The sequence below is a fragment of the Anolis sagrei genome, chromosome 8 (assembly GCF_037176765.1).
Source record: "Anolis sagrei isolate rAnoSag1 chromosome 8, rAnoSag1.mat, whole genome shotgun sequence".
NCBI lineage: Eukaryota > Metazoa > Chordata > Lepidosauria > Squamata > Dactyloidae > Anolis > Anolis sagrei.
The window spans coordinates 22,175,820-22,190,079 of NC_090028.1; the positions used below are offsets into that span (position 1 = coordinate 22,175,820).

The 14,260-nt window shown below is 42.6% G+C and overlaps 1 protein-coding gene across 1 annotated transcript in view; it reads left to right on the forward strand.

The window, feature by feature from the left end:
* Positions 1-14,260, forward strand: part of CDH13 (cadherin 13) — a 996,654-nt gene that overhangs the window by 576,513 nt on the left and 405,881 nt on the right. Inside the window, exon 6 of the mRNA XM_060787892.2 lies at positions 7,744-7,888. Coding sequence (XP_060643875.2) covers positions 7,744-7,888 — 145 coding nt within the window. The remainder of the gene's footprint in view (positions 1-7,743; positions 7,889-14,260) is intronic.

The following is a 14,260-nucleotide window of genomic DNA, read 5'->3' on the forward strand; positions in this document are numbered from 1 at the left end:
CTGTGGCAGGGCCAAATGTAATAATTAAAAGTAAAAAGTGCTGGGCATGACTAGGTGAAAAGGGCAGGTGTTTGGAGAGGGATGGGCATGCAGTTATCCTGTCTGGGGCTTGCCTGATGTCCTTAGGGAGAGAGTTCCAGAGTCGAGGGGCAACCACCGAGAAAGCCCTATCTCTTGTCCCCGCCAATTGCACTTGCGATGCAAGTGGGATTGAGAGTAGGACCTCTCCAGATGAACGAAGAGATCGTGTGGGTTGGTACACAGAGATGCGGTCACGCAGGTAGGCGGGTCCCAAACAGTGTGAATAAATTGTCAATATTTGCCTGAGATAGTGCTTGCAGTTCTGGAGGGACTCTTAGTTTTTTGCATCTCATAGACTTAGCAGCATGGGGATATGGTTAACCAGTTACAATTCATGAGTAAACCAGGTTTTTAAAAAAATCTGAAACATTTTTTTTGGGGGGGGGATTGAACCCCTAACCCCCCCCCCCCCTCGCTACAGGCCTGCCAAGAGGTCATTGGCTATACCCTTCTTGAAGTTCACAGAGCCACAGTGAACTAGGATTTGGAGAGATCAAGTGTCTGGTCCTTGCTCAGCCACAAAAAGCCATTGGGTTGCTTTACTCCCTCTCAACCTAAGAGGAAGGCAATGGCAAAAAAAAAACAAAAAAAAAACTATGATTGAGTTGCCATCAGTTGGAGTTACCTTGAAGGTATATAATGAAAACTAATGTCTGTAAGTGGTACTCAATTCTATTTTGCCAAGGAAACAGAGAGTTTAAACTAAGGGCAACACTGGATGTTTTCATTCAGACCCACTTGAAGAGAACAAAATATTAAAAAAGGTGAAAAACATGATATGTGCACCACACAGATCTTTACTCCAAGTGAATGGACAGCCTTGGTTAAGTGGTATAAAAAATAACACTTGGGGAAATGTCACTGCTGCACCACACATCAGACACTTGCCAACTTTGTTTCAGTATCTCCCTGAAGCTGACTATGATGCCCAGGGGCGGCTCAACCCATTACGCAAAGTAAGCATTTGCAGTACAGTTGATTTTGCCCAGGGGCGCTCTTGAGGCGCTCTTGGGGGAAAATAGACCTTGACATATGCGAGTTGTAGTTACTGGGATGTATAGTTCACCTACAATCAAAGAGCATTCTGAACTCCACCAATGATGGAATTGAACCAAATATGACACACAGAACTCCCACGACGAACAGAAAATATATATCAGTGATTGGTTTGGGGCGGGGGGGGGGGGGCACCAAAATACTGTTTGCTTACCATTGAAAATTACCTAGGGCCACTTTTGAAGATGCCTTTCATGGTTTGATGCATTCTGTTATGATATGTTCTCTTCCAGCTGGGTTGAAAGGTCTTTTGATCTTGTACAAGGAGCCATCATGGTATTAATTGATGTTTAATACCATCATTAAGTCCCATCACCTGTACCATCACTAAGTATCATCTCAACTCTGAAGTCTTTGTTCTAAAAACTTTGGGTCTGGAAAACACCAGACAACTAGAAGGCCTTGGGAGAGCAATCTAGATCACAGAATAGTCAACAGGGAAGAACACACAACAGAAACCTAGAATTACAAGGCCATCTGTTGGGGGTGCTTTGAATGCAATTTTCCAGCTTCTTGGCAGGGAGTTGAATTGGATGGCCCATGAGGTCTCTTCCAACTCTATGATTCTATGAAAAGAGATCTGCAGAAAGAGAGATAGTCCCAGAGACATTAAGTCCCACCAAACCATTTAACCCGCAGTCAGTAGGGAGACCGTTGAGTATCACAAATGTGTAGTTATTTATTTATTTATTTATTGAAAACTTTTATATCCCGATTTTCTCTACCTCTGTAGAGGGACGCAGATCGGTTAGAGAGACTCAAATGTATGACTCAGAGGACCCAAATTCAAACAATCCAGGCAGCCTATCTTCGTGTGGCTGTTTTAAAGATAAAATGCAGGGAGGAAGGTGCTCTATGAGCCACTATAAACTCCTTAGGAATGGTGGAATGCTAATACAACAGTGGGGGACCTGAGGGGGTCACGAGGGGGTGTCAGAGGAGTCACCAAGGACCATCAGAAAACACAGTATTTTCTGTTGATCATGGGGATTCCATGTGGGAAGTTTGAGCCAACTCTATTGTTGGTGGAGTTCAGAATGTTCTTTGCTTGTAGATGAACTATAAATCCCAGCAACTACAACTCCCAAATGTCAAGATCTATTTTCCCCAGACTCCACCAGTGTTCACATTTGGGCATATTGAGTATTTGTGTCAAGTTTGGTCCAGATCCACGATTGCATGAGTCCACAGTGCTCTCTGGATATAGGTGAACTACAACTCCCAAACTCAAGGTCAATGCCCATCGAACCCTTCCATGGTTTTCCATTGGTCATGGGAGCCAAGTTTGGTTCAAATCCATCGCTGGTGGAGTTCAGAATGCTCTTTGATTATAAGTGAACTATAAATCCCAGCAACTACAACTCCCAAATTACAAAATCAATCCTCCCCCAACCCCACTAGCATTCACATTTGGGCGTATTGGGTATTTGTGCCCAGTTTGGTCCAGTGAATGTAAATGCATCCTGCATATCAGATATTTACATTATGTTATAACAGGAGTAAAATGAATGTTATGAAGTAGCAACGAAAACAATATTATGGTTGGGGGTCACCACAACATGAGGGACTGGATTAAGAGGTCACGGCATTAGGAAGGTTGAGAACCACTGTAATAGAATAATGCAGTTCCAAAGCCAATGGTTGGAGTGGTGACTCCATGTGCATGACTTCAGATGTGCTTAACTGTCTACTTTGACAGCACAGAGGAACATAGAAGGCTATGAACAGCTGCTTTCTAGAGAGCTTTTTCCACCATGGCTGACTTTCTCATCTTATCATGAAGCTCAAAGGAAAGCTCAGGTGCCCTGAAATGCAATCTGAAATCTACTGCCTTAAAGTAGGATTCAAGAACTATGTGCAAATTTAAGTTTGAAAGGGTCAGAGCCAGACAGACTCATACAAGTTGGTTTTATCCAACTTACCTGGCAAGCAGCATCAGGAAATCAGATTTGGAGATGAAGAATTTGCTAGCTCATAACACACACACACACAGACACATGATACACAAACTTGTCCTGTGTGCTCCATTCCTAGGAGATGGGATAAGCCACAGGGGGGCTGAGAGTGCTCCATCGCCTTTGTTTATTCAGTTAATCTATTCCTTCTCAGTGTGCCTGATATTTATGAGTTATTTATAGGTTTGCAATGAACCCTACTGGGAGAGAATTAGGTCAGAATTCTAATTCCTTTGTTAAGATGGATGGCTTATTATCCCTTTCTACTGTGATACATTACGCTAGCTTGGGCACTCGGCTATGCAAGGTTGGAGAGCTCAATATTTATGTTTTTAAGAAGCAACTGATTCCCTCTGTTAATACAGGAGCTCTTAACCTAGCCATGGTTGATTTTACATGGTATATAACTCTCATCTGCAATTGAATCCCTACCCTGTGGTGGAGGTCATATGTCTAACAAGTTAGCGCAGTACAGTTGGTGTAGAAGCTGGCTTGCTTCTAATTGGCTTTGGAGGCTGTTTTTCTTTTCTCTCTTCTTGGTACTTGGAGCGATTTTTGAGATGATGGGGGTTTGATACTGGTTTTGTACTGTAAGCTCTTGTCTTTGTCTGCTTTTGTTGAGTAATTGTAATTGGTGGTTTAAAATTCCTTCCGGTTGAACTCTTGGTCCTTGTTTGAGAATCAGAGAGATTCACGTTGACCTAGGGCACATCTATCCTGCAAAATTAACAGTTTGACACCACTTTAACTGCAATGGCTCATTGCTTTGGAAATCCTGTGAGTTGTAGTTTGCAGAGAAACCTGAAAACCTTGTGAAACCTCAACTGTGTGACCGCATTTCCATCTACGAACCCACACGTTCACTTCGGTCATCTGGAGAGGCCCTGCTCGTGTTCCCACCTGCGTTGCAAGCGTGCTTGGTGGGGACGCGGGACAGGGCCTTTTCCGTGGTGGCTCCCGATTCTGGAACACCCTCCCCAAAGACCTTAGACAGGCCCCTACATTGGCTGTCTTCAGAAAGAACTTGAAGACCTGGCTTTTCCGATGCGCCTTCCCAGATTAGGAAATCTCCACTGCCAAGTCCCATAAGCACTTTACCAGAACCAATGATTGCTGCACATCGCACATCACACTTGCCCTAGAAGCCTTATATACACCTCCTGTCACATCAGCACTTTTAATTCTTGTACCCATTACCCTGGCCCGGCCCAGTTTTATTGTGTTTTAGTGTATTGTGCCTGTTGTTCATTTTGCTTTATTCTGTTTTAATTGTTTGATTTGCTTAGATTGTATTGTTATGTTGTGTGTTGAGGCCTCGGCCTGTGTAAGCCGCATCGAATCCTTCGGGAGATGCTAGCGGGGTACAAATAAAGTTTAATAATAATAATAATAATAATAATAATAATAATAATAATAATAACTCCCATTTCATGATAGCACTGAGCTATGATTCCAATGCTCAACGTTGAGCCTTACTCTGCGAGGAGGGGTCACAACAGGCTTTCTAGAGAATTTAGAACTTGAAAAAAATACTTTGTTGGACCACTTCTCAAAGAATCAAAGAGTTGGAAGAGACCTCATGGGCCATCCAGTCCAACCCCCTGCCAAGAAGCAGGAATATTGCATTCAAATCACCCCTGACAGATGGCCATCCAGCCTCTGTTTAAAAGCTTCCAAAGAAGGAGCCTCTGCCACACTCCGGAGAAGAGAGTTCCACTGCTGAACGGCTCTCACAGTCAGGAAGTTCTTCCTCATGTTCAGATGGAATCTCCTTTCTTGTAGTTTGAAGCCATTGTTCCGCATCCTAGGTTGGATCTGGGTCCTTCTATCCCAAGAGCTGATTCCTGATTATCTGCTTTAAACTGGATTATATGAATCTACACTGCCAGATAATCTGGAATAAACCACTAATACAGGATCAGATACTGGGTATAGGGCAGTGTGGATCCAGCCTTAGAATGCACCATCAACCACAAACCAACAATATACTAATGGAAGACCTACTATTAATTTCAACCACAGGAGATCTAATCAAGCATGTAAGTGTTTATATCCCTAGTTATCATCATCATTTATGGAGCCCTTGGTGGTACAATGGGTTAAACTCTTGTACCGGCAGGACTGAAGACCGACAAATCGCAGGTTTGAATCTGGGGAGAGTGCGAATGAGCGCTCTCTATCAGCTTCAGCTCCCCATGTGGGGATATGAGAGATGCCTCCAATAAGGATAGGAAAACATCTAAATATCCAGGCAATGTCCCCTGGGCAACGTTCTTGCAGACAGCCAATTCTCTCATAGCAGAAGTGACATGCAGCTTCTCAAGCCACTCCTGACACGAAAAAAAAAATAACATGCTGGGTTAATTCTCATTGGGACTAACCATTATGATGGCTGTCCTCAAAGTTTGTGACTTCCTCCCTGGAAAGGCCAGGAATGCTGTTTCCTCTGCAGAATTTTTTTTCTGCTGAAAAGATCCATATGAGAATTCTGCACAGAACAGGCCCTAAAATCTGAACAGTATTCTAAAACTGAGTGGTTTTCTCATAGCAGGAGGAAAACAGGTAATTGTGTGTTTGTTCCCTTGAAAAGATACTTAACGAAAAAAAAACATCCCTACTTAGCAGTTTCTGGAAGAACTTCCTATTAGCCATGCAAAATATTATTACGTTGAAGCAACCAAAACCAAAACAAAGCTGATTCCTTCCCCATCAAGACCAAGTAGGTTTCATTCGATCTCTACTCTCAGAAGTTTTGCTTGAGGAGGAATAACCAAATCATCCAAGAATCTTGCTTTAGGTAAATTATATTGGTGGCCACTCTTTAGATGGTAGGCTGTATTAAACTCTTTCTCTTCTTTCTGCTTTTGGCAAGATGTTTACAGTCAAACTGGTTGACTTTGGGAGGCACTATTTATTTATTTATTTGTTGTGTCAGAACAACCAGTCAAATTATATTACATTTCTAACAGAACAAAGCAAACAAGCAGATTACAAAATTTGTGAGTATGAGAGTTGATTAAATGTCCTTTGACCAGTATCTGGCCACTTGGAGTGCTTCTGGTGTTGCTGCAAGAAGGTCCTCGCTTGTGCATGTGGCAGGGCTCAGGGTGCATTGCAGCAGGTGGTCAGTGGTTTGCTCTCCTCCACACTCGCATGTCGAGGATTCCACTTTGTAGCCCCATTTCTGAAGGTTGGCTCTGCATCTTGTGGTGCCAGAGTGCAGTCTGTTCAGTGCCTTCCAGGTCGCCCAGTCCTCTGTGTGCCCAGGAGGGAGTCTCTCGTTTGGTATCAGCCATTGGTTGAGGTTCTGGGTTTGAGTCTGCCACTTTTGGACTCTCACTTGCTGAGGTGTTCCAGCGAGTGTCTCTGTAGATCTTAGAAAACTATTTCTAGATTTAAGTCGTTGACGTGCTGGCTGATACCCAAACATGGGATGAGCTGGAGATGTCTCTGCCTTGGTCCTTTCACTATTGGCTGCTACTTCCCGGCGGATGTCAGGTGGTGCAATACCGACTAGACAGTGTAATTTTTCCAGTGGTGTAGGGCGCAGGCACCCCGTGATAATGCGGCATGTCTCATTAAGAGCCACATCCACTGCTTTAGTGTGGTGAGATGTGTTCCACACTGGGCATGCATACTCAGCAGCAGAGTAGCATAGCGCAGGGGCAGATGTCTTCACTGTATCTGGTTGTGATCCCCAGGTTGTGCCAGTCAGCTTTCAGGCACTGCACCCAACAGTTACACAAATCTAGGTTTCCCCCTTCCTTGTCATTTGAGTCAGAATGACTAGTGATCAAAAATAGATTCCTTTGGGGACCAGAATGAAAATGTAATACTTATCTCATATGGCTTTTCCACATCAAAACCCAGACTGTAGGTAGGATCTGAATGTTAATTGTGTTTTGAGCATCACAGGAAGTCCACCGGAGTCAACTTGCTAGCTTCACTCCATTATTTACAAGCCGAGGCTTCATGCAATTAAAATTGGAGTTCTTTCCACATACATTTTTTAGGACTGGTGGAGAAGATGGCCTTAGGTGTTTGTTTGTTTTTACAAAAGTGCTCCTTACACAGTTTGGCTGGAGCTGATCCATAATTGCTACTGTGACATCTAAAAGTAACCCAAGGGGATAAATCAGATCAGAATCTGCTGTGAGGAAGAGTTGTGTTTGCAATGGCTCTCTCTCTTCCCCTTTCCTCTCCTAACAATCTGTTTGGGCAACTTCGTTGACAGGTATGGCCTATCCCGCAAATGTATTTTGTGGTTCAAGATGTTCCCCTTAAGTGTAATTATTATGCCTGAAAGAGAGAAGAGGAAAAACCTTATTCTAAGCAAATATTCGCTTCATTAGCATCAAATTGTGTGGGGTTTTTTGTTTGTTTGGCTCCTTCTTCCCTCCTTGCATCCTCCAGCAAATCTGGCAATACAGTTGCAAAAGTTTTCCCCCCCATTTTTGTTTTGATTGCTGAGGTTTGCAATCATCTTGTCTGTAAACATGAGCTCAACCAACTCAACCTCTAACCTTGCCAGGGGGTTCTTATAGCAGGAAAACTGCTGATAACCAAGCCTTCTTCTTCCTCGTCTTTTCTGTTTGATGTTCTGGCAACAATCTCACCCACGTGGCGTTCTCTTTCCTTTGCTTCTACACAGCTCCAGGTGGAGATCACGGATGGCAGCGGGAAGAGCATAGAAGGCCCTGTCCCTCTCGATATTATCATTATTGACCAGAACGACAACCGGCCACTTTTCCGGGAAGGTCCATACATTGGGCACGTCATGGAGGGGTCTCCTACAGGTAAGGCAATTTCAGATATTCTATGACTGATATAGATTCATTCCTAGTGATTTGCATATGTCTTCATCTCTTGAACGATGGGTGGGATGGTTGACTGTGATGTCCATTTTTAATACGTATTTTGTATGTATCTTAATCTGTGGTTGTTTAAATCTTTGTAAATTACTGCCAGACCAAGTATTGTGAAAACGAGTAAAAAGTAATACCTTATATACTCACTAGGCCTGTGCAATCAATGAAAAAAAAGTTTTGATACTCATTATGAAATTAGGGGTTGGGGAAGAATCATATTGAAAGTGTTTATGAAATTGAATGGGGTCTGTATAATGAGGTAACTACTTTTTCGTTACTTTTCATTAGGTAATTGTGTCAATAGGAAAAATTCAGGGGTTCCTATCTCCATCATTTTTAGAGTGATTGGACTGAATCTTGCTACAACGGTAGAATACATTGGCCACTGTTAGCCCATCAAGGTTCAAAACATTTGACTCATCCACTAATTTGGAGGGAATTTCCAAAGATTTTACAAACAACATTTTTAAAGAAAAAAAATACAATATCTATCTGCTTGAACTTTCTGTACAATGACACAAGATTGCAGGAGATCATCCCTCCCAAGTTTCCGAAACATTCATGCATATACTGATTTTTGGGAACTTTTAATTTTTTTGACAAAAAATGTTATCAAAAAGCCACAATACTTATCTCATTGAATGCATTTAGCTAATGGATCTTCAATTTAGGGATTTCTTCCCAGCCCTGCACTGATTTATTCACTAGTATTGAAGTCTCAGCCCGTCCTCCTCTTTGCAGATTCAACCATTCATTGGAACTCTGGCTGGCTGCTGTGACAGAGAGCCACTTCTCTCTCCTATCTATCCTGATTGGGGCTGACGCTGAGCAGAATTCTGGGAACTGTAGTTCAGGGCAGGGCTCCTGGTCTCTGCCATAGGGCTCCTGGCCTTCCCAAACTACATTTCCCAGAATTCTGTGCTCTCTCAGCCTCTTTCCCAGGTCACTCAGTTTGTTCCACCTTGTTGCTTTTCTCTCTTCATGGCCAGAGGCAGACTATCTCTTCGTAATTTAAAGGGAGATGGCAGCCTTTTTGGTTTTGCCTCACTTGCTTGTGCTGAAAATGAGACTGACTTTGATAGGCTTCCAGGCATTATGGAATCCAAATGAAAAAGTATTGAGTGAGTTTTGATTCTTAAGTTTTTGCATGAGGACCATGTTTCCCATGTTTCTTAATATCTATTTGTATATACACAACTTTCCAATTATATGCGTCACATATATGTATAGAAATTTTAGTCAAAAAACCAACTCTCTAAAATGTGGATCAATCCATTCACATGTCAATTTGAGTAGTGAGTACTGTTTTTATTTATTTTATTTGTTTAGAGCATTTGTATCCCGTCCTCAACCCCCGAAGGTACTTAAGTCTTATCAAAAAAGGAATGGCCTTGTGTAGAATGGCGAAAACCAAGAGCTTAGCCCATTCTGGAGAACCTAAGAGCAGCATTGACTCCTGTAAGGGAGATAAGGGTCTTTTAATACATGTGACAGGTGGGAACCTTTCTTTTCAATCCCACCACTGCCACCACTGTAAAGAAGATTGTGTATTCTTACAGGCAGGAGAGACAACACACCGTCTCTAATCCCTCCTGTCAGACCTAAAGCGCTTCAACACGAGTGTTGTTGTTATAACGTGAGTGTGTAATGGTAGGTTTGCTGCCACCACCCCAAATTACAGTTTGAGGAATTGTCTTGTTGTTGTACTTGAGGTAAAATGTCCCTATACACTGGCTCTTCCTTTTGGCTCCCTTTCTTGTGACTGAAATGTAGAGATGTGGAGGATTACTGGATCTAACCTTATATGATGAAACAAGGCTGAGGCAGATTAACAGTAAACTAGAGAACAGGTTTATTGAAGTATTTGAAGCAAACAACTGACTACTGAGAGGTACATACGTGTAGTTTGTTTCTGAAGCACAGACTTATTAAGCAAATGGTTTCTTTAGAAGGAGTAACTTTTCCTTAACATGAGCTACTTTTCTCACTCTATCCTGTGATAAGTAACAGTGCGATTCTTTGACCAGCCACCCCTCGCTGCCTACCAGAGTATCTAGGCTTCCCCTGGACTACTCTGAACTTTAGGGAAATAAACCCACTTGTATTCTGTCCTAATACAAGTAAACAAGCCTTTACTTTGACTGCCCTAGTCAAACTATACAGAAACACTTGCTCTTTAATTATTCCCTAACAGGTTAATTCCTAGCTCACTAAGAAACTCTCTTCTCCTTGTCTGAAATCCTAATCTTTTCTCTGCTAGATCAAATCCTTCTCTCTCTCTCTTCTGTCAGAAATGACAGCCTATTTACACTCTCCTTCAATTCCTCCCCTTGGGGTCTGAACCAATCAGGAGTTAGCTGACTTCTCCCCTTGCCTCTCTGCCTATACCATCATGTCTGCCATCCTGAGCTGCCTTCCCAACATGGAGGCCAGCTCACTGACTTCCAGGCTGCGGCCTACGAAGAAAAGGTATGAGTTCATTACAACCCCCATCTACTCTCTGTGCTGTGGCTCCAACTCTGGCTTTTTTGAATGACATTGGTGTTTTTCTCTCGATATATCCAGACTTTTCAAAATCCATAACTTTGGCTCCAAAACTTGCCCTCAACTTATAACCTCATGTATGGTTTTAAGGCCAAAATTATGGATGTTGATAAGTTTGGATATATTCACTTCTACATGAGTATATGCCAGGCATGGGCGAACTTTGGCCCTCTAGATGCTTTGGACTTCCACAGTTCCTAACAGCCTCAGGTCCTTCTTGTCCCCTTCAGTCAGTTAAGCGGCTGAGGTGGGAAAGGAAAGGACCTGAGGCTGTTAGGAATTGCAGGAGCTGGAGTCCAAAGCACCTGGAGGGAGGGCCCAAGTTGCCCCCTGCCTGTGCTATGAGACTGTCATCCATATACTGAAGGAATTGCGGGAGTTGAAGTCCAAAAATACTACTAAACTGTGCTGCACTAAATTACTAAAATAAATGGTTATCTTATTGGCTATCATAGCTTTTAAATTCCATCCTTTTTTTCCTCCCCCTATTTTCCCCCCAACAACAAGAAGTGCTTTACAGGAAATCCATTTTTAGCAGGACAGATGTTCTGGCACTTTTTGCTGCCTTTTGAAATGGCTTTTAGTCCCTGGTGATCAGAGGTCTGGGCTCCTTAATGATAGGGAGAAGCCATAAAAGTTTGCTGAATACTGCGGAAACCCGCCGTGCAAAAGCAAAGAGGGCTCCCTCCCATTAATCAAGGTGACACCCCCCTCCAATAAAGAAGAAAAGAAAAAGTTTAGAAGTGAATGATACAGAATATTGCTGCCACCTTGGGCCCAAGGAATGGAGGCAAGGAAAACCATTGGAGGTGGCAGAATTTTTTTTGGTGGAGGAAACACCTTTCTAGTGTCAGTCCAGTGATGACATCCCTGCATACAGAACTCAGGAAGCAAAGTAGAAGGTGTATCTAGAAAACAACACATACAACAGGTAGCAAAATTGTTGTTTTTCAGCAAGAGCCTTTGCTCAAGCAGGAATGCCTTTTTAAAAGCATGGCTCACTGGTTCATTTTTATGGGCAGGTTTAGCCCAAAGCCAGAAAATAATAGCCTTGTGTCTAGCATACTCAGCTGCATAGTGACTTACGTTCTCAATTGCATTTCTGCTAGCTCATTATTTTGGGCAACTGGCACAAGTCTAAGGGTGCATCTACAATTCAGAATGAATACCATTTGCTGCCACGGCTCTAAACTATGGAATACTAGGAGTTGCAGTTTGGCAAAGCACTGAGAAATCTAACACCTTGCATGTCTACAACTACCATGATTCCCTGTATTGAGCCACGACAGTTGAAATGGTGTCAAACTGCATTCATTCTGCAGTTTAGATGTACTGTAAGTCTAAGGCAGCATGGTGTAGTGGTTTGAGCATGAGGCTATAAGTCTGGAGACCATGGTCTGATTCTCCACTTGTCTATTACAACCCAATTGGCAACTGTGGGCTTTCAGCCCCCTAACCCCTTGTGGTAGGTTCACCTTAGGGCAAGGATCCCCAAACCTTTTAAGCTGATGGCGTGTTTCTATGCATACTGCACATATCTTATTTGTAATGCAAGAAAAGAAAACCCATGAAAGAGCAATACAATATTTAAAGTGATGAACAATTCTAACCAAAATGAACTTACCAGGATTTCAAGGGAAAGTGTGTGCTTGCTTTTAGCTGATGAGAGAGTCAAGTTGATTAGGATTGCATCCAGCCTGTGGGCCTCAGTTTGGGGACCCCTGCCTTTGAGTGAACAATTTTGGAATGACTTGAAGGTTCACAGCAATGAAGATAAGTCCCAATTAAGGTGCTAGAATCAATGCAGTTAGGCACCATTTTAGCAGCCTTGACTCAATGTTATAGGGCCCATCCAGACAGGCTTTTAAAGTGAGACCTGTCTCAGTTTTACTGAAGGTTTGAAAATGATGCCCCTGGAAAAAGTGAATTAATTTGGAAAAAAGAAGGGTTCCAGGCCTCCATGATTCCTGACAGGACATGACATTTCCCTGCCTTGTTCCAAATTAATTAGATCATCATCAACATCATCATCACCATCATCATCATCATCATCATCATCATCATCATCATCATCATCATTTAATAACTTATTAATCGCCCTCCATCCGAGAATGTTCTAGGCGATTTACAGCTAAATTATAAAAGATAAAATACATACATACAAAAATTAAAAATTAAAAGAGATCGAATGCTCTAGTAAAAAGCCAGGTCTTAAGTGTGAGAGTAAAAGGCCCTAAGTCACGCATGGCTCTCATGTAGGGCGGCAAGGAATTCCACAAGGCAGGGGCAGAAACAGAAAAAGCTCTGCGTCTGGTCCTTTCCAGGTGCACTTCTCTAGGACCCGGTATATGGAGTAAGTCACGTTGGGCTGGTCGTTGCGACCTCCGATGATGGGAGAAGGAGAGGCGGTCCCTAAGGTACGATGGACCCTGGCCGTAAAGAGTTTTAAAGGTCAGAACGAGCATCTTACACAGGCCACGGTACTCAGTTGGAAGCCAATGTAAATGTTGCAGCACTGGTGTTATATGGCATTTCATGGGCGTTCTTGTGAGTAACCTGGCTGCCGCATTCTGAACAATACGAAGCTTTCGGGTCATAGACATTGGAAGGCCAACATATAGGGCGTTGCAATAGTCCAGCCTAGATACTTGGTAAGACCCGGATCTTAGGTAAGATCCAGGCCTTACCAGGTGTGGGCCCTGTGTGGATTGGGCCCGGGGTCCACATCACACAATCTCTGTACCCAGTCCACACAGTCATACTACAAAACTTGATGGACCTTGGTAATTACTGGGGTGGTATCTAGTAGGCTTGGGTGGTTTCGTTCATTAATTTCCTAATTCGTTATTAATTCGTATTTAAATTAGCTTACGATCCAATATTGAGCCATGCAGGAATATTACGAAATAATTTTTTTCAATTTATTTCGTAATTATTTCATTATTATTTCGAAATTATTTCGTAATTATTTCGTAATTATTTCCGCATGTCTGGTGCAAGTTTTATAGTTGTTGTTTGTTTTATCACACCAACAGTCAACAACAGAGGGAGAGGGAAGCTTCAGAAGTTCCTCCTGTCCCATTTGGAGGGGTTTTTTTTTAGCATATTGCGCAATCGCATCTGCCATTAACGAATCGATTCGTAATTATACGAAATTTCATAAATTTCGAAATTTTTAAAAGGAAAATTTCAGAATTCTTTAAAAAAACGAAACGCGATGGACCCCTAAAAACGAAACGAGTTTAGAAACAAATTTTTCCGTTGTTACCCTGGCCTAGTATCTAGTAGACGCCACCCAGGAAAGCCCAAGTTTTGGGATGGACAGAAATGCGCACCAACATAGATTTTAAAAACCCACTTTGGTGCGCATTTCTGTCATATGTGGAAGTGCCCATAGAATCCTGAGATTTGTAGCTTGGTGAAGCTTCAGCACTCTTTAGCAGGGAGAGCTAAAGACCTTGTTAAACCACAACTTCCATGATTATTGCAGCAGAATCCAGGCCGCCATGATTCCTGACAGAACTTAATGTAATCCTACTGCAAATACTTCTCTCCCAGACTGAGCTTATTTCATGCCTAGCAGCATCCGTTTTCACAAATAATACCCAAATAATACCCACAGTTCCACTCTCTAGCAGGGACAATTCCTGGTTTTCCTTCAACTTTGCCAAAGAAACCCAACTATGGAGAGCTAATTCATAGACAAGTGTTTCATTGTGCCTGAGGACGGCATGCATAAATGATCTGCTGAGGCAT